Consider the following 19,250-nt stretch of genomic DNA (forward strand, 5'->3'; position numbering starts at 1 on the left):
CGATCTCGGCTCACCGCAACCTCTGCCTCCTCGGTTCAAGCGATTCTCCTGCCTCAGCCTCCAGAGTAGCTGGGATTACAGGTGCCCACCACCATGCCTGGGTAATTTTGTATTTTTAGTAGAGATGCGGTTTCTCCATGTTGATCAGGTTGGTCTCGAACTCCCGACCTCAGGTGATTCCTCCCCTGCCCCCCGCCTCAGCATCCCAAAGTGCTGGGATTACAGGCATTGAGCCACCATGCCCAGCCTAAAAAATCTTTTACATGTGGTATTTGCTATCTTCATAAACATATGATGAGGTAGGCATTCTCATGCCCCTTTGATGAACGAGGGACTGACATTCAAAAAGAGGACATCAGGCTGGGCACAGTGGCCCACACCTGTAAATCCCAACACGTTGGGAGGCTGAGGTGGGCAGATCACTTGAGGTCAGGAGTTTTGAGACCAGCCAGGTCAACATGGTGAAATCCTGGCTCTACTAAAAATACAAAAATTAGCCAGGCTTGGTAGCATATGTCTGTAATCCCAGCTATTTGGGAGGCCAAGGCAAGAGAATCACTTGAACCTGGGAGGTGGAGGTTGCAGTGAGCTGAGATAGCACCAATGCACTCCAGCCTGGGCAACAGAGTGAGACTCCATCTCAAAAAAAGTGGCCCGGTGCAGTGGCTCACGCCTGTAATCCCAGCCCTTTGGGAGGCCAAGGAGGGTGAATCACCAAGTCAGGAGTTCGAGACCAGCCTGGCCAAGATGGTGAAACCCTGTCTTTACTAAAAATACAAAAATTAGCCGGGTGTAATGGCAGGTGCCTATAATCCCAGCTGGTAGGGAGGCTGAGGCAGGAGAATCACTTGAACCCAGGAGGGGGAGGCTGTAGTGAACTGAGATCTCACCATTGCACTCCAGCCTGGGCAGCAACAGTCGTCTCAAAAAAAAAAACATCATTCACTCAAGGTCATTGGGCTACAAGTCCAGGAGCCAGAATCTAAATTCCGGGTTCCAGCTGTTCATCACTCACCTCACTGAACAGACCAACTGGGAGGATTAAATGAGAAAATACATCCAGATCAGCCTCGCCAACAGAGTGAGATCCCTGTCTCTACTTAAAATACAAAAAGTTGGCTGGGCGTGGTGGTGGGTGCCTGTAATCCCAGCTACTCGGGACGCTGACGCAGAATCACTTAAACCTGGGAGTCGGAGGTTGCAGTGAGCCGAGATCACGATACTTCACCCCAGCCTGGGTGACAGAGTGAGACCCTAACTTAAAAAAAAAACAAAAAACGAAGAAGCAGCTTCTCAGCTCCTTCTGGAATCTCTCCCTAGTTCAGCCCGCCTGCCTCCACTCCTGCCTCCACCATGTCCATCAGGGTGACCGAGAAGTCCTACAAGGTGTCCACCTCTGGCCCCAGGGCCTTCAGTAGCCGCTCCTTGACGAGTGGGCCCAGTGCCCGCTTGAGCTTCTCCCGAGTGAGCAGTAGTGGCTTCCGGGGTGGCCTGGGTGCAGGCTATTTTGGGGCCAGCGGCATAGACATGGGAGGCATCACTGCCGTCACCATCAACTAGAGCCTGCTGAACCCCATTAAGGTGGATGTGGACCCCAACATCCAGGCCGTGCGTACCCAGGAGAAGGAGCAGATCAAGACCCTCAACAACAAGTTTGCTTCCTTCATCGACAAGGTGCGGTTCCTGGAGCAGCAGAACAAGATGCTGTAGACCAAGTGGAGCCTCCTGCAGCAGCAGAAAACGGCTCGGAGCAACATGGACAACATGTTTGAGAACTACATCAACAACCTGAGGCGGCAGCTGGAGACTCTGGGCCAGGAGAAGCTGAAGCTGGAGGCGGAGCTTGGCAACATGCAGGGGCTGGTGGAGGACTTCACGAACAAGTATGAGGAAGAGATCAATAAGCGTACAGAGATGAAGAATGAATTTGTCCTCATCAAGAAGGATGTGGATGAAGCTTACATGAACAAGGTAGAGCTGGAGTCTCGCCTGGAAGGACTGACTGACGAGATCAAATTCCTCAGGCAGCTGTATGAAGAGGAGATCCGGGAGCTGCAGTCCCAGATCTCCGACACGACTGTGGTGCTGTCCATGGACAACAGCCGCTCTCTGGACATGGATGGCATCATTGCCGAGGTCAAGGCGCAGTACAAGGAGATCGCCAACCGCAGCCGGGCTGAGGAGGAGAGCATATACCAGATCAAGTATGAGGAACTGCAGAGGCTGGCTGGATGACCTGCGGCCTACGAAGACTGAGATCTCCGAGATGAACCGGAACATCAGCCGGCTCCAGGCTGAGATCGAGGGCCTCAAAGGCCAGAGGGCTTCCCTGGAGGCCGCCATTAGAGATGCTGAGGATCGCAGGGAGCGGGCACTCAAGGAAGCTCATACCAAGCAGCAGGAGCTGGAATCCGCCATGCAGCGGGCAAAGCAGGACATGGCAAAGCAGCTGCGTGAGTACCAGGAGTTGATGAATGTCAAACTGGCCCTGGACGTCGAGATCGCCACCTACCGCAAGCCACTGGAGATCGAGGAGAGCCGGCTGGAGTCCGGGATGTAGAACATGAGTATCCACACGAAGACGACCAGCGGCTATGCAGGTGGTCTGAGCTCTGCCTATGGGGGCCTCACAAACCCCGGCCTCAGCTACGGCCTGGGCTCCAGCTTTGGCTCTGTCGCGGGCTCCAGCTCCGGCTCTGTCGTGGGCTCCAGCTCCATCAGCCGCACCAGCTCCACCAAGGCTGTGGTTGTGAAGAAGACTGAGACCCGCGATGGGAGGCTGGTGTCCGAGTCCTCTGACATCCTGACCAAGTGAACAGCTGCAACAGCCCCTCCCAGCCTGCCCCTCCTGAGGCTGCCCCAGAGCCCAGGAGGGAGGTTGCTGTGCAGGGGAGCGCAGGGAACAGGAGACCCACCTGACGCTCAGCCCTAGCCCTCAGCCCACCGGCGGGGAGTTTACTGCCTGGGGAACCCCTTGCCCATGCCTCCAGTTGCAAAACAATTCAATTGCTTTTTTTTTTTTGGTCCAAAATAAAATCTCAGCTAGCTCAGAAAAAAAAAAAAATAAAGAAAATACATCCAGATTCTCGGCATGGGACCAGGTATACAGTAGATGCTCAATAAGTATTGCTCTCTCCCCGTCTTCTGTCCTGTGTGTCAATAAGACTGAGGCAATCATGGACTGTCTGGCAAGTAGATGATGAGGATGAGAGGTTCTGATGGGAACCTGGAAGTCATCAGCCCAGTGCAATCCCGCATCTTCCCCACATGCTCGTGACCTGATTATTTATAGAGTAATAAGAAAACTCTAGAGGCAGGGCCAGGCACGGTGGCTCAGGCCTGTAATCCCAGTGCTTTGAGAGGTGGAGGTGTAAGGATCTCCTGAGCCTAGGGATTTGAGGCTGCAGTGAGCTACTATCACCCCACGGCACTCCAGCCTGGAAGACAGAGCGAGACCATTTCTCAACACACACACCCCCACTCCAGAGACAACCAGGCAAATCAGAAAGTGACCTTTCTTATCACACCTCAGCTCCAAGCATGGCAGCGACAAGGTGGTGACGCGAGATAAGCAGCTCACTTGCAGGGGGGTGCCTCTGCCCGTATCTCTCCACATCCTCAATAAACACAGAACTATCAAACATTTTTGCAACAAGAGGAGCCAAGTTTTGCAACATACTGAAAAAGGGTTGTGCAAACCTCAGCAGAAACACCCCAATCGCCCCAGCTGGGAGTCATCATCCAGTTGCTGCTGTAATGTGACTGTAATTCCTCCACTGTTCGTCATTTGTCTTGGAAGCTCAGCTGTGTTTTACATGACGTGTTTTCTGTAGAATTTCCGAGTACTTGCTCTTGGGATCCGAGCCAAGTGTACACAATAGCTATTTGGGGCAAAACAGCTGGTAAAGAGAAAGGCAGCTTAGACTCTAGAAGAAAAGTGGAAAGAATTCAAGGTTACTACAAATGTCCAGGGCCCAGTAAAAGATTGTAATCTCTCTATGGGCAGAAACGGGCCATATACTTCATCAGTTTCCTCTCTATGCCCAGCTCAGCAGGGAGCGGAAGCTCAATATTTATTTGTGGCCCAGACGAAAAACTTCTCATTTCCAAGTTTCCTGAGCCCTTGAGGACAGCCTGGCAGGAGATGACAAATGCCAAGGTGCACAGGTACCACTTACCCAATCCCCTGTTGGTGACAGACATCACCAGTCAATCACAGACAGACATAACCAATCCATCATAGCACTGGGCCTGGCTACAACCTCAGAATCTCTGCCAGCACAGTGACTATTACCAACAGATTTGAGGAAAATATTCTGCCTCCTTGGTCTACACTTATAATACTGAGTTGTTAGGGGAGGATAAGGGCCCTCAAGAAAGAGATGACAATAAGATAATCACCATCAAGGCAGGGTGTGGTGGCTCATGCCTATAACCCCAGGACTTTGGGAGGTTCAGACAGGAAGATCGCTTGAGCCCAGGAGTTTGAGACCAGCCTGGGCAACAGAGCAAGACCCTGTCTCTACAAACAAACAAACAAACAAATTAGGCAGTCGATGTAGTGCACACCCATAATTGCCGCTACTCAGGAGGCTGAGGCAGGAGTATTGCTTGAGCGTGGAAGTTGGAGGCTGCAGTGAGCTATGATTGCACCTCTGCACTCAAGCCTGGGCAACCCTGTCTGCAAAAAACAAATCATGATCGGGAGACATAAAGTTCCCAACAGGGGCCGGGCGCCATGGCTCATGCCTGTAATGCCAACACTCTGGGAGGCCGAGGTGGGTGGATCACCTGAAGTGAGGAATTCTAGACCAGCCTGGCCAACATGACAAAACCCATCACTACTAATAATAAAAACAAATTAGCTGGGCATGGTGGCAGGCACCTGTAATCCCAGCTACTTGGGAGGCTGAGGCAGGAGAATCACTTGGACCCGGGAGGCAGAGGGTGCAGTGAGCCGAGATCGTGCCACTGCCCTCCAGCCTGGCAAGACAGCAAGACTCCATCTCAAAAAAATAAAAAAAAATTAAGTTCCCAGCTGGGAAGGAGGACAAGAGCCCACAGACACAGGGACTTCCCAGGGACACTTGCCACCTACTTTGCACTTCGGTCACACCATTTCACTGGTCACTGCAGAACCTTCAGAGATACGCCTCCTACTCCCCAAAGAGCAGCTGGCGGCACAGGCTGCTGACAGCCTGCAGAGCTTTTATTTTGTTTATTTATTTTTTGAGATGGAGGAGTCTCCCTCTATCGCCCAGGCTGGAGCGCAGTGGCGTGACCTCAGCTCCCTGCAACCTCCACCTCCCAGATTCAAGTGATTCTCCTGCCTCAGCCTCCCAAGTAGCTGGGACTACAGATATGTGCCATTATGCCTGGCCAATTTTGGTTCATTTTTGAGAAAGTCTCGCTCTATCACCCAGGCTGGAGTGCAATAGCACAACCTCAGCTCACTGCAACCTCTACCTTGCGGGCTCAAGCGACTCTCCTGCCTCAGCCTCCCAAGTTCCCAAGTATTTGGAATTACAATGTCTGGCTAATTTTTGTATTTTTGGCAGAGATAAAGTTTCACCCTGTTGGTCAGGCTGGTCTCAAACTCCTGACCTCAGGTGATCCACCCACCTCGGCTTCCCAAAGTGCTAGGATTACAGGCATGAGTCACTGTGCCCAGTTAATTTTCGTATTTTTAGTAGAGACAGGGTTTCACCATATGGGCTAGGCTGGTCTCAAACTCCTGACCTCAAATGATCCGCTTGCCTTGGCCTCCCAAAGTGCTGGGATTACAGGCGTGAGCCACCCACCTGGCCAGGGCTTGCAGGGCTTTGAGGGTAAAGTCACCTAATGTTCCAGGGAGGGCTGAGAATGTGACTGCATGCCCAGCACCCTTTCTCCAACATCATCATTAGCTGAGATGTCAGGAGGGCAGATACCTACACAGGCGGGTGTGATCCAGATAGCAGGTTCACAGGACAACAGCGGGACAGGGTCTATGCTCCCAACCCCCTCTCAGAGCCAAGCCTCTCAAGCACAGAGATTCCACAGTGCCTGAGATCCCCTAACAGGTCCATTCACTCAGCCCCACAATCAGCCAGCAAGTACCGCTGAACAATGACATATGCCGTCTCAGATTCTCATAAGGAAACTGAGGCTCAAGAAGTTAAGTGTGACCTTGCTTGCCTAAGGTCACATAACTATCACGGCAATTAAAGTTCATCTAGGTCAGGCGCAGTGGCTTATGCCTGTAATACCAGCACTTTGGGAGGCCAAGGCAGGAGGGTTGCTTGAGGCCAGGAGTTCAAGGCCAGACTGAGCAACAGAGCAAGATCTTTTTTTTTTTTTTTTGAGACAGGGTCTCACTCTGTCACCCAGGCTGGAGTGCAGTGGTGCAATCTAAGCTCACTGCAACCTCTGCCTCCCGGGTTCAAGTGTTTCTCATGCCTCAGACTCCTGAGTAGCTGGGGTCATAAGTACATGCTACCACGCCCGGGTAGTCTTTGTATTTTTAGTAGAGAGTTTGACCACGTTGGCCAGGCTGGTCTCGAACTCCCAACCTCAGGTGACCGGCCCATCTCAGCCTCCCAAAGTGTTAGGGTTACAGGGGTGAGCCACTGCACCCAGCCCAGAAGACCAGCCCAAGAGACCTCATTTCTATAAAATAAAATAAAAAGTTCACGTTCGTCCCATGCACTGGCAAGCCACTCCACTGAAATGCTTCACACTACCTCGGGAGGTCCTCAGGGGGCGGCCACTGACTTTACATCACATTTGTTTCAACAAAGCGGGGACACAGCTGGGCCCAGGGGGACACAGAGATGAGTCAAGGGAAGCCCCTGTCTTGAGGGGTTTGCCGTCTGGAGAGGAAGCCAGGCGGGAAAACAGCTGGTTACCGTGATGTATGAGTTTCCTGTGGTGGCTGCAGCAAAAGACAGACTGTGGCTTCCAACAATAGGAATGTGTTCCCTACAGTTCGGGGGCCAAAAGTCCACAATCAGGGTGTCAGGAGGGTTGGTTCCCTCTGGAAGCTCCAAGGGAGACAGGGTCTGGCTCTGTCACCCAGGCTGGAGTACAGCAGCGTGATCTTGGCTCACTGCAGCCTCCGCCTCAAAGGCTCCAGCAATTCTCCCATCTCAACCTCCCAAGTAACTGGGACCACAGGCATGCACCACCATGCCCAGCTATTATATTTGTATTTTTTGTAGAGACAGGGTCTCACAATGTTGCCCAGGTTGGTCTCAAACTCCTGGGCTCCAGCAATCCTCCTGCCTCGGCCTCCCAAAATGCTGGGATTGCAGACGTGAACCACTGCACCGTCATCTCAGAAAGAATCTGTTCCCTTGGCTGGGTGAGGTGGCTCACGCCTGTAATCCCAGCACTTTGGGAGGCCGAGGCAGGCAGATCCCTCAAGGTCAAGAGTTCAAACCCAGCCTGGCCAACAGGGTAAAACCCTGTCTCTACTAAAAATACAAAAACTGGCCCAGGTGTGGTGGTGCACACTGTAATCTCAGCTACTTGGGAGGCTAAGGCACAAGAATTGTTTGAACCCAAAGGGTGGAGGCTGCAGTGAGCCAAGATTGTGCCACTGAACTCCAGCCTGGGCGACAGAGCAAGACCCCATCTAAAAAAAAAAAAAAAAGCTCTTCTCAGTTTTGCTTCTGGTGGCTCTGGAGACATCCCGGGCCTGTGACTGCTCCACTCCAATCTCTGGCCATCTTCGCATGGCCTTCTTCTCTGTGTATGTATCCCTGTGTCCTTTCTCTCCTAAGGACTCTTGTCACCGGATCAGGATCCACCTTAACCCAGGACAATCTCACCTCAAGACACTTCATGATGTCTGCAAAGGAATTCTCTTTTTTGAGACGGATTCTTGCTCTGTCACCCAGGCTGGAGTGCAGGGGCTCCAGCTCGGCTCACTGCAACCTCCACTTCTGGGTTCAAGCGATTCTCCTGCCTCAGCCTCCTGAGTAGCTGGGACTACAGGCGCCCACCACCACATCTGGCTAATTTTATATTTTTAGTAGAGACGGGGTTTCACCATGTTGGCCAGGCTGGTCTTGAACTCCCGATCTCAGGTGATCCCCTGCTTCGGCCTCCCAAAGTGCTGAAATTACTGGCATGAGCCACCGCACCTGGCCAAAGAAACTCTTTCTAAATAAGGTCATAGTCACAGGTGCCAGAGACTGACACTCAGACATTTCTTTGTGGGGCCACCATTTACGCCATTACTCGAGGACTGACTGACTCATGGCAGGACCCTATCTCTACAAACAAAAATTAGCCAGGCACGGTGCTGCGTATCTGTAGTCTGAGCCACTTGGAAGGCTGAGCTAGGAGGATGGCTGGAGCCTGGGAGTTCGAGGCTACAGTGAGCCATGATCATGTCACTATACTTCCGCCTGGGCGACAGAACGAGATCCTGTCTCAAAATAAATAAATGAACTATGGATTATCATTATTGCTAGTTAACAACAACGTATTCCTCTCTACTCGGTAACTGTCACAAATGCACCATACTAATGACAAATGACAAACTTTTTGTTTGTTTGCTTTTTCTTTTTTTGAAAGAAGTCACCAGGCTATTTTTTTTTTTTTTTTTTTTTTTGAGATGGAGTTTCACTCTGTCGCTCAGGCTGGAGTACAGTAGCGTGATCTTGGCTCACTACAACCTCTGCCTCCCTGGCTCAAGCGATTCTTCTGTTTCAGCCTCCTGAGAAGCTGAGACTGCAGGCGCAGGTGACCACGCCCAGCTAATATTTGTATTTCGGTCAGGCTGGTCTCGAACTCCTGACCTCGTGATCCACCCGCTTCAGCCTCCCAAAGTGCTGGGATTACAGGCGTGAGCCACTGTGCCCAGCCCTCCTTATACTTTCCACTCAATTTTTCTGTAAACCTAAAACTGCGCTAAAAAATAAAGTCCAGGCTGGGTGCAGTGACTCTCGCCTGTAATCCCAGCACTCTGGGAGGCTGAGGCAGATGGATTACCTGAGGTCAGGAGTTTGAGACCAGCCTGATCAACATGGTGAAACCCCATCTCCACTAAAAAAAAAAAAAAAAAAAAACTGGCTAGGCGCGGTGCCTCAAACCTGTAATCCCAGCACTTTGGGAGGCCGAGGCGGATGGATCACGAGGTCAAGAGATCGAGACCATCCTGGTCAACATGGTGAAACCCCGTCTCTACTAAATATACAAAAAATTAGCTGGGCATGGTGGCGCGTGCCTGTAATCCCAGCTACTCAGGAGACTGAGGCAGGAGAATTGCCTGAACCCAGGAGGCGGAGGTTGCGGTGAGCCGAGATTGCGCCATTGCACTCCGGCCTGGGTAACAAGGACAAAACTCCGTCTCAAAAAAAAAAAAAAAAACTACAAAAATTAGCGGGGCATCGTGTTGGGTGCCCATCATCCTAGCTTACCTAGGAGGCTGATGCTGGAGAATCGCTGGAACCAACAGGCAGAGGCTACAGTGAGCAGAGATCTCACCGCTGCTCTCTAGCCTGGGCAACAGAGTGAGACCCTGTCTCAAAAATAAAGAAAGAAATAAAGTCCATTAGTTAAGGGAGGTAAAAAAGGAGCTTTACAAGTGGAAATGGAGAGAAAGGAACGCTGGTGTGGGGGAGGGAGGTGCTGTGAGTAGAGAGGCCTCGGGAATGTGTTTGGTGCGTTTCAGGACCCAAACAGAGACAGCCAGAGAGGCGGAAGGCAGAGAGGTGCCAGACAAGCTGCAGGTCCCAGTGGGCAAGGCTCAGAGGCCCAGGGGACCAAGGTGCTCTCTAAGAAACCAGAGGGAGGTCTTTTTTTTTTTTTTCTTTTTAAGACAGAGTCTTACTCTGTTGCCCAGGCTGGAGTGCAGTGGCACAATCTTGGCTCGCTACCACCTCCACCTCCTGAGTTCAGGTGATTCTAGCCTCCTGAGTAGCTGGGATTACAGGCATGCGCCAGCAAGCCTGACTAATTATTGTATTTCTAGTAGAGACAGGGTTTCACCGTGTTGGCCAGGCTGGTCTCGAACTTCTGACCTCAAGTGATCTGCCCGACTTGGCCTCCCAAAGTGCTGGGATTACAGGTGTGAGCCACCGCACCCGGCCGGAGGTCTTGGCCAAAACAAAGGAATGAACAAACGAAAACCCTCCCTGGCAGTTGCCCAGGCATCCTATATCCTAGGGGAGAAACTTCTGATTCCCTTAATCTTTCCATAATTATCATACAGGGAAACTGAGGCCCAGAGAAAGGCAATTCAATTCGCAAAGCACACAGCAGGCCCATCTCTCAAGCACTGGTAGAAAGTTCAGTGACACACAGGATGTCACCTACTTCCACAACAAAGAAAAGAGCCTGTGTGACCTCACAATAGCCATTTGGGGTCAGGTACAATTCTTATCTGCATTTCACAGATTGAGGAGGCAAGCCCAGAGAGGCAAAGCCACTTGCTCAAGGTCACACAGCACGTGCTCAGTGGCCGAGGCTGACTTGAAACCATTTTGGTGGCAACTGCAGAAAGCAAGTTTGTATGCCACTTGAAGTCTCTGGTGGCTGGGTTTGGTGGGCGCTGCAGAGGGGACCCTGCAGCGTGCATTTCTGCAGGGGCTGAGAGTCCAAGCTTCCAGGGCAAGAACTGCCTGAATCCCTCACCACCTGGCTCCAGGTTCCACCTTGGGATGCCCTTCCTCTGATACCCACATGGCCCCCAATGACTTTCCCATGTTAATCACATTTCATCTCCTGAGTGAGGTTCAAAGTCTCCCCATTTCCTCCCTTCCCCTCCCTCATCACACATTCACTTTCTAGTTCCTTCTACTGCTGCATTTTTCTTTTAACCCCTATGAGTAATGCCAGGCACAATGGCTCACGCCTGTAATCCCAGCACTTAGGGAGGTCAAGGCGGGCACGATTGCCTGAGCCCAGGACTTCAAGACTAGCCTAGGCAACATGGTAAGACCCCATCTCTACAAAAAAGACAAAAAACAAAAAATAGCCAGGCATAGTGGCATGCACCTATAGTCCCAGCTACTTGGGAGGCTGAGGCGGGAGGACCGCTTGAGCCCAGGAGTTCAAGGCTGCAGTGAACTGTGACTGCACCATTACACTCCAGCCTGGGCAACAGCGGGAGACCCTGTGTCAAAAAAACCTCAAATGAATAAACCTCTATCCTTCCCTCCTCCACTAAAGTGGAGGTCCCTAGGACAGGGGTCTTGTCTATCTCTTGGTTACCGGTCCCCAGTGCCCACACAGGGCTGGCACACAGTTATAACAGGAGTGACAGTCCCTGGCCAGCAGGAATATGGTGTTGGGGACAGAGGGAGAGTGCTGCAGGGACCCACTGGGCAGCACCATCCTCTGTCGGCCCCTGATGCTGGAGCTGTGTTGGGGGAATGACTGTCATCATTGTCCTCTGAGTTACTTCATTCACTTATACAAGTCAGTAAAGGAACCCAGCCTGCCTGTGCCTACCCAACCACCAACTTCTCCCAGCCCCCTCTGCCTCAGTTTCCCTGCACTTGACAGGCTTGAGGTTGGGGGTGTGGGGGTGGGTGTCTCAAATGTCAAAGATTTAACATGTCTTGATGTTACCACACGAGAGTTTTGTTTTATTTTTTTGAGACAGAGTCTCCTCTGTCACCCAGGCTGGAGTGCAGTGATGCGATCATATCTCACTGCAGCCTCGACCTCCTGGGCTCAAGCGGTCCTCCAGCCTCAGCCTCCCACTGCACCCAGCTAATTTCTTTTTTATGTTTTAAGATACGGAGGCCACTGTGTTGCACAGGCTGGTCTTGAACTCCTGGCCTTGAGTGACCCTCCTGTCTCGGCCTCCCAAAGCAGTGGGATTACAGGTGTGAGCCACTGCACCTGGTCTGCACAAGTTTTCTTTTTTAATAGGGTGATGTGCACACGGTGGGTCCCTCTGGGTAGTCCCACACAAATGGGGGGCCCAGCCTCCCCCATTCATGAATCCTGGGGACCCCAGGCTTCCCATCCATCTAGGGCTCTGTGGACCCCTCTGAGGCTAGAACCAATCTCCCCTTCCGTCAAGGGATCCGGGCAGGCCGCCAAACCCGCTGCTCCCCTGAGAGACTCCGAGAGGCCCCGACACCGCCCCCGCTCCAGGTCCCCGGGATGCTTCGCAGGCGGGAGCCCGGGGCGCCCGGGATATCCCTGGGCGTCACGCCGCTGTTGTGGAGCGCGTGTTGACAACGTCGCCGGGGAGACCGGCGGGGGCGGGGACGGGCGGGGGGCGCGGCCTGAAGGCGCGCGAGGGGCCGGACCGCCGCGCAGGGCCCGGGCCGCCGCAGTGGCCACGGCCGCCGCCGCCAGCCGGCTTATATACCGCGGCTAAATTTAGGCTGAGCCCGGAGCTCGTCCCCATCCGGGACGCGTTTCCGCCGCCGCTGCTTTGGCCCGGCCCCCGCGCGCCGAGCCTATAAGGCTTGGGCGGTCCTGGCCGCGGCCCGCAGAGCCGTCCCCGCCCGCCCGCGCCCCGACCAGCCCGGCCCCGGGCAGCCACTCACCGGCGTCCCCAGTCCGCGTCCTTCCTCCCCGGGTCCCGGCCATGGCGCTGAGCGAACCCATCCTGCCGTCCTTCTCCACTTTCGCCAGCCCGTGCCGCGAGCGCGGCCTGCAGGAGGTGAGGGCGGCGGGGGCAGCTGGGCTCTGGGTAGTAGAACGTGGGCTGCGGGGTGACAGCGCGCGGAGGCGGGAACCGCAGGCTCAGGAGAGAAGGAGGCGGGCAACGGGGATCGCGGACTCCGGGTGGCAGAAGGCGGGCAGCGGGGGCGGCAGGCAGCAACCCCCGATCCCCGCCGCCCCCTCACACCCGCGCGCATCGCCCTGTCGCCCGCAGCGCTGGCCGCGAGCAGAGCCCGAGACTGGAGGCACGGACGAGGACCTCAACAGCGTGCTGGACTTCATCCTGTCCATGGGGCTGGACGGCCTGGGCGCCGAAGCTGCCCCGGAGCCGCCGCCGCCCCCGCCGCCTGCGTTCTATTACCCCGAACCTGGCGCGCCGCCGCCCTACGGCGCCCCCGCGGGGGGCCTGGTGTCAGAGTTGCTGCGACCCGAGCTGGACGCGCCGCCGGGGCCCGCGCTGCACGGCCGCTTTCTGCTGGCGCCGCCCGGCCGCCTCGTCAAGGCCGAGCCCCCCGAAGCGGACGGCGGCGGCTACGGCTGCGCCCCGGGGCTGACCCGTGGACCGCGCGGTCTCAAGCGGGAGGGCGCCCCGGGCCCAGCGGCTTCGTGCATGCGAGGTCCCGGGGGCCGCCCCCCGCCTCCGCCGGACACCCCGCCGCTCAGCCCCGACGGCCCTGCGCGCCTGCCTGCGCCCGGCCCGCGCGCCTCCTTCCCGCCGCCCTTCGGTGGCCCCGGCTTCGGCGCGCCCGGGCCGGGCCTGCATTACGCGCCCCCTGCGCCCCCCGCCTTCGGTCTCTTCGACGACCCGGCCGCCGCCGCCGCAGCCCTGGGCCTGGCGCCCCCCGCCGCGCGCGGTCTCCTTACGCCGCCCGCATCCCCTCTGGAGCTGCTGGAGACCAAGCCCAAGCGCGGCCGCCGCTCGTGGCCCCGCAAACGCACCGCCACTCACACCTGCAGCTACGCCGGCTGCGGCAAGACTTATACCAAGAGTTCGCACCTGAAGGCGCATCTGCGCACGCATACAGGTGGGCGGCGCGCACGAGCCCGGAGCGCTGGCTGGGGGGCGCGGCAGGAGGGGTGGGATTCCCAGCGCGCGCCAGAAAATGAATTTAGGACCTCCCTTGGGGCGTGGCTCGGGAGGAACGGGCAAGGGGCGCACGCGTAGGATTCCCCGGGAGGCGTGGCTGGGGGTTGGGTTGGGGGCAAACAGGAACCCTTCCTAAGGATGTGTGATCCGAGAAGTTGGGGTGGGGGTGCGCAAGCTGAGGACGAGAGGGGCCTCAGGAGGTTGGGAAGGGCACTTAGAAAATCTCCTGGGGTCGTGGCGAGGGAGACGGTGTCAAAAAGTTGGGGAGGATGAGCAGGCTTAGGGGCCGCTGGGGACGTGGCTTTGAATCCCTCAGGTTGAGGCTCAGGAAGTTGGGAAGTAGGCGTGCGCTTAGGGACCCGGGAGAGATGCCGCGTCTCAGGAAGTTGGGGAGGGGCGCAGGCTTGGGACTCCTCGGGGGACAAGGCTCAGGACCTTGGGGAGGGAAGGTGAGCTTGGGAAACCTAGAGAGATTCCATGTCTTAGAATGCTGGAGAGAGGGTGCACGCTTAGGACCTGTGGGGGGCGTGGCTCCAAACAGTGGAGAGTGGACCGTGAGCTCCTTTGACCTCCTGGGGGTGAGGATCCGGATTGTGGGGAGTTGGGGGTGTAGGGCGATCCCTCAGGGGTGCAACACTTTATCTGGGAGCGCTTCAAGGCACTGGTTTAGGGATAGGTTTCGAAGCGCAGGGGTAGCCAGTACCCATATGTGCCCTGTCCTAGGAGGGAAACTGAGGCTCACTCTTGCCCCCTCCACCCAACCCCTGCAGGTGAGAAGCCCTACCACTGCAACTGGGACGGCTGCGGCTGGAAGTTTGCGCGCTCAGACGAGCTCACGCGCCACTACCGCAAGCATACGGGCCACCGGCCATTCCAGTGCCATCTGTGCGATCGTGCCTTCTCGCGCTCCGACCACCTGGCGCTGCACATGAAGCGGCACATGTAGCCGGGACGTCCCCGCCCGCCTGCGCGCGGCCGTGGCGGGTCCCACGCGCCGGACGCGGCCCCTTCCCAAACTGTGACTGGTATTTATTGGACCCGGAGAACCGGGCCGGGCACAGCGTGGCTACAGAGGGCCTCCCTCGGTGACGACGACGACGCCACCGCCCCAGCCCCCATCTGTGACTGAAGACCCGGTGGGAAAAGACCACCATCCTCCTTGACGAGTTTTGTTTTTCAAAATGGTGCAATAATTAAGTGGCATCTTCCTCCCCCCGGGTCTACACTAGAGGATCGAGGCTTGATGCCTTGTGAGAAATAACGGCCTTAATTTGTACTGTCTGCGGCATTCTTTTTTATAATATTGTACATAGTGACTGTGACGAATAATTGTATTACTGTACATAGAGAGACAGTGGGCATTTTTGGGCTACCTGGTTCGTTTTTATAAGATTTTGCTGTTTTTTTTTTTTAATTAAAACAGTTTTGCATCTTTTAGAAAAAAATCACAGCACTGGTCTGGCTGCTTGCAACTGGGGGCTTGGGGCATGTGGGAGGAGGGGGCAGCAGCTGGTTTGATGGAGGGCAGCCCCGCTAATCGTGTATAGTGGGTCCTGCCTCTGCCAACACCGGGACTGCCAGCTGCTGTGCCCGCCTGCCAGGAACCTGTGGGTTTTTCTGTAAATTTAAACACTGCATTTTAGGACTGAGGGAGGGTTATTTTAAGGTTGTTCTTTGGGCCATAAATTGCCTCTTTGCCCCAGAGCTGGGGAAAGTGCTGGTCCCACTGACGTGGCCGCCTCTATGTTGGAGAAAAAAAAGAAAACCTTACCTCTTCCTGGAAGCCTCTGAGGTTTTAGTCAAATTTTTGGAGTTCAGCTTTTTCTTTTTTTAAACAGGGTTAACATGCTGAGTTTTGGGTATGTTCTACCCCTTACTCCTCCCCACATTTAGCAAGTCTTTTCCTAAGGGGTGAGTTTGCCATCTGCTAGGAGAAAACAGTAAAGCCTGCATTTGAGGGCCATTCACGAAGGTCTTTTCCAGATGAGGAAATGGAGGCCCAGAGAGGTAGCTGCAGGGCAGTGGAGTTAAAATGTGTTAGCCTGCTCTGTCTGCCTCCAGGGGTCCCTGAACCCCACTGGAAGGGAGCGGTGGCTTTCTGCAATGACCCACCGGTTGTGTATATTAGGCTGGAGGACCCTCCCCTGTAAGTCTCTCCTGGTGCAAAAAATTCACAACACAGCAGAGTCCCTGCCTCGATGGTTGGAGGTGACCAGTCGGGAAACCCACCTAGAGAGCAGAGGACACTCCTGAATCCCACAGCCCTGACAGACTCGGTCAGGCAAGGAGATACTTCTCCCCCCAGATTTCCCCTGCCACCCCTCATCTTCCCCATTCTTGGGGGCCCCGGGTAACCATGACCAGCAGCCATTGCACAAGTTTCCAGAAAGTGAAAATAGCTTGTAAGCAGCGCCTGCTTTAAAACACTCTCACCCCGTTGCGACAGAGGCTGGGATTTCCTCCCTCCCTCCATCCTTCCTCCTGAGCAGCCCTGAAAACAGCTGAGAGGTGTTTGGTAATCCATGAAAAGCAGAAATGCGAGATGACAATCTGATTCATTTTTTGAGAGTAAATAGCCTGGCCTCACTTCCGCTGGTGATGAAGGGTGTGAATGTCTAAAGCCTACGCTACCCTCCATGTGTAGCTTCTGCAAAAACCATCTCAAGACAGAATGTTGGCCCCTCAACCTGGGGAGATGATCCTCCTTCTTAAAAGCTGGCCTTTGCAGCGTGGGGGGGCGGGGGGCAAAAGAAAGACTCGAGAGTGGTTTGAAACAGTATTTTTTTAAGGGTCTCCAGGCTTCCCTGTTCAGCTTAAACTTGGCGATCAAGCTACTTTTCTTGCATATTTGAAAACGTCTTCCAGGTTTCTCCTGGGACCTTCTGAGTCCAGTGAGAGGCAGGTCGTCAACAGGGCTGAAGCTGTTGAGTTTCTGTTTCTTGCCTGCCTCCAACAGAGAATAGAAAGTGTGATCCTTGAACACATAGTTGTATGTTTCAGTAAGAGACACCAACTCAGGCAGCGCTAGGGCATACCGACTAATCCAGAAATATCCCCTCAGGGCCGGGCGTGGTGGTCACGCCTGTAATCCCAGCACTTTGGGAAGCCAAGGTGGGCAGATCATGAGGTCAGGAGATTGAGAACATCCTGAATAACACAGAGAAACTCCATCTCTACTAAAAATACAAAAAAATTAGCTAAGCGTGGTAGCTAATGTTATCCCAGCTACTCAGGAGGCTGAGGCAGGAGAATCACTTGAACCCGGGAGGCAGAGGTTGCAGTGAGCCGAGATTGTGCCACTGCACTCCAGCCTGACACAGCAAGACTCTGTCTCAAAAAAAAAAAAAAAAAAAAAAAAGAAGAAATGTTCCCTCATTGGTTTTTTTTGCTCCTTTCTAACACCCAAATGCCAATTTTCATCAAATATCTTCTGGATCTGCAATTCTCAATGAATGGAGACCGATCCAGTCTGGGCACATTTTTTGGTTGTCACAACTTGAGGGTGCTGCTGGCATCTGGTGGACAGAGATCGGGATGTTGCTAGGCATTCTGCGGTGCACAGACAGCCTCCGCCGCAGAGAACGGCCCAGCCTCGAAAGTCAGCAGTGCTGAGGTTGACACATCTCCCCCGCTTCCTAAAAGATCATTGCTCTTGTCAGTAGGAAGGTGATTCTCTGCAAAGAAGCAAGCCTTGGTGGCAAATGCCACCTAGGAAAAGCTACCAGGAAACCTTACCACGGGGCCATCTTCACTGGGTACTCTACAACCCAGTGCCAGTGCAAGTTTTTTCTTTCTCTTTTTTTTTTTTTTGAGATGGAGTTTCACTCTGTCACCCAGGCTCGAGTACAGTGGCACAATCTCAGCTCACTGCAACCTCCACCTCCTGGATTCAAGCAATTCTCCTGCCTCAGCACCCCCAGTGGCTGGGATTACAGGCGTGCACCATCACATCTGGCTAATTTTTGTATTTTTAGCAGAGACAGGGTTTCGCCATGTTAGCCAAGCTGGTCTCAAACTCCTGACCTCAGGTGATCCACCCACCTCGGCCTCCCAAAGCGCCGGAATTAAAGGTGTGAGCCACCGCATCCAGTCTCTCTCTCTCCCCTTTCTTTCTCTCTTTCTTTCCTTTCTTCCTTCTTTCCTTCTCACTCTGATGTCTTTTTCTCTCTTTCTTTCTTCTTAGAGTAGGGGATTTGTGGTCACTGGCTGAGTTACTTTTTCATGGCTGTGATTTTCGATATGCTCTTTCTCTTCCCCAGCCAAAGTTATAATCATTTGTCCATGATGTTTTTCCCCAGTGATACATTTGTATTGTTGCTTTTCGTGGCTGCATAATATTCCTTTTAGATATGGCAGGAGTTGTTTATGCAAACAAGCACTGTGGGTAAAAGGGTTGGAAGGGGTGAGGGTTTTGTTTTGTGTGGTTTGAGGCAGGGTCTCATCTGTACACAGGCTGGAGTGCAGTGGCACGATCACTACAATCATGCCCTCCTGGGCTCCAGTGATCCTCCTGCCTCAGCCTCTTGAGTAGCTGGGATCACAGGCATGCATCACCAGGCCCAGCTAATTTTTAAATTTTTTGTGCAGATGGGGTCTCACTATGTTGCCCAGGCTGGGCTCAAACTCCTGAGCTCAAGCAGTCCTCCCACCTCAGCCTCCCAAAATACTGTGATTGTAAGTGCCTACCACCAAGCCCAGCTACACCGGGGGTCGAGGGAGAGGTGATGGTTTTGAGGGGCTTATTGGCATGGTGCTGGGAGGAGATGTAGGAGCTATTTTTCTGCTAGGTATTTCCTGTCATTCTGGGGGCCCCCGGCACCCAGGCAGGCTGCAGAATGATGTGGTGTGAAGTGGGAGGAGGAAGGGGGACTTGTCAGAGGGTAAGATGTTTAGAGCCTCACCCCTGACTCAGCGCCCAGACCTGTCAACACGGCTGAGTCAGCACTGATGCCTCCCAGCACAGGTGGAGTCCCAGGACGACCAAGCTGGCTTGTCAGGCGCCAGGGCTGAGTGGCTCCGCTTCTCTGGCCTGAGCTGTGTCAGCTGTGCTAGACCAGCAAGCATCAGCCTCGAAGCCGGGCACAGTGGTGGCTCATGCCTATAATCCCAGCACTGGGAGGCTGAGGGGATCTAATTCCAGCACTTTGTGGGGGAGGCGGGGGCAAGGCAGGCAGATCGCTTGAGGTCAGGAGTTCAAGACCAGCTTGGCCAACATGGTGAAAACCCATCTTTACCAAAAAATACACACACAGACACACACACACACACACACACACTAGCCAGGTGCGGTGCAGCCATCTTTAATCCCAGCTACTTGGGAGGCTGAGGCAGGAGAATTGCTTGAACCCAAGAGGTAAAGGTTGCAGTGAGCAGATGTGGCTCCACTGCACTCTATCCTGGGCGACAGAGGGAGAGTCCATCTCAAAAAAACAGAAACCCTCAGACTGGCCGCCCCGCTTTGACAGCCTGCACATCAGTTTCCTTGTGTGGAAAATGGGTTTGCTGCTGTGAAGATGAAATGAGAGACTAAAGCTCAGAGCCCAGCCCT

General features: G+C 54.2%; 1 protein-coding gene and 1 pseudogene across 2 annotated transcripts; both read left to right on the forward strand.

Annotated features, from left to right (window-relative positions):
* Positions 1–1,280: 1,280 nt before the first annotated feature.
* On the forward strand, positions 1,281–3,922 carry LOC144580932 (keratin, type II cytoskeletal 8 pseudogene; annotated as a pseudogene). Its single transcript, XR_013531272.1, has one exon. The product of XR_013531272.1 is annotated as a keratin, type II cytoskeletal 8 pseudogene (transcript).
* An 8,517-nt stretch (positions 3,923–12,439) lies between these two features.
* Positions 12,440–15,147, forward strand: KLF2 (KLF transcription factor 2). The gene is made up of 3 exons (XM_035284923.3): positions 12,440–12,613; positions 12,830–13,640; positions 14,473–15,147. Exons 1-3 carry the CDS (start codon positions 12,539–12,541, stop codon positions 14,646–14,648), a joined length of 1,062 nt encoding a protein of 353 aa, XP_035140814.1. The 5' UTR covers positions 12,440–12,538; the 3' UTR covers positions 14,649–15,147.
* Positions 15,148–19,250: the final 4,103 nt, after the last annotated feature.

The sequence above is a fragment of the Callithrix jacchus genome, chromosome 22 (assembly GCF_049354715.1).
Source record: "Callithrix jacchus isolate 240 chromosome 22, calJac240_pri, whole genome shotgun sequence".
NCBI classification, from domain to species: domain Eukaryota; kingdom Metazoa; phylum Chordata; class Mammalia; order Primates; family Cebidae; genus Callithrix; species Callithrix jacchus.

Bases quoted from the DNA above. Each gene is read 5' to 3' on its own strand.
- KLF2 (XM_035284923.3), top strand. From the start codon at position 12,539: ATGGCGCTGAGCGAACCCATCCTGCCGTCCTTCTCCACTTTCGCCAGC. The intron at 12,614-12,829 runs GTGAGGGCGGCG...TGTCGCCCGCAG, and splicing joins GCGAGCGCGGCCTGCAGGAG to CGCTGGCCGCGAGCAGAGCC. The intron at 13,641-14,472 runs GTGGGCGGCGCG...CAACCCCTGCAG, and splicing joins GCATCTGCGCACGCATACAG to GTGAGAAGCCCTACCACTGC.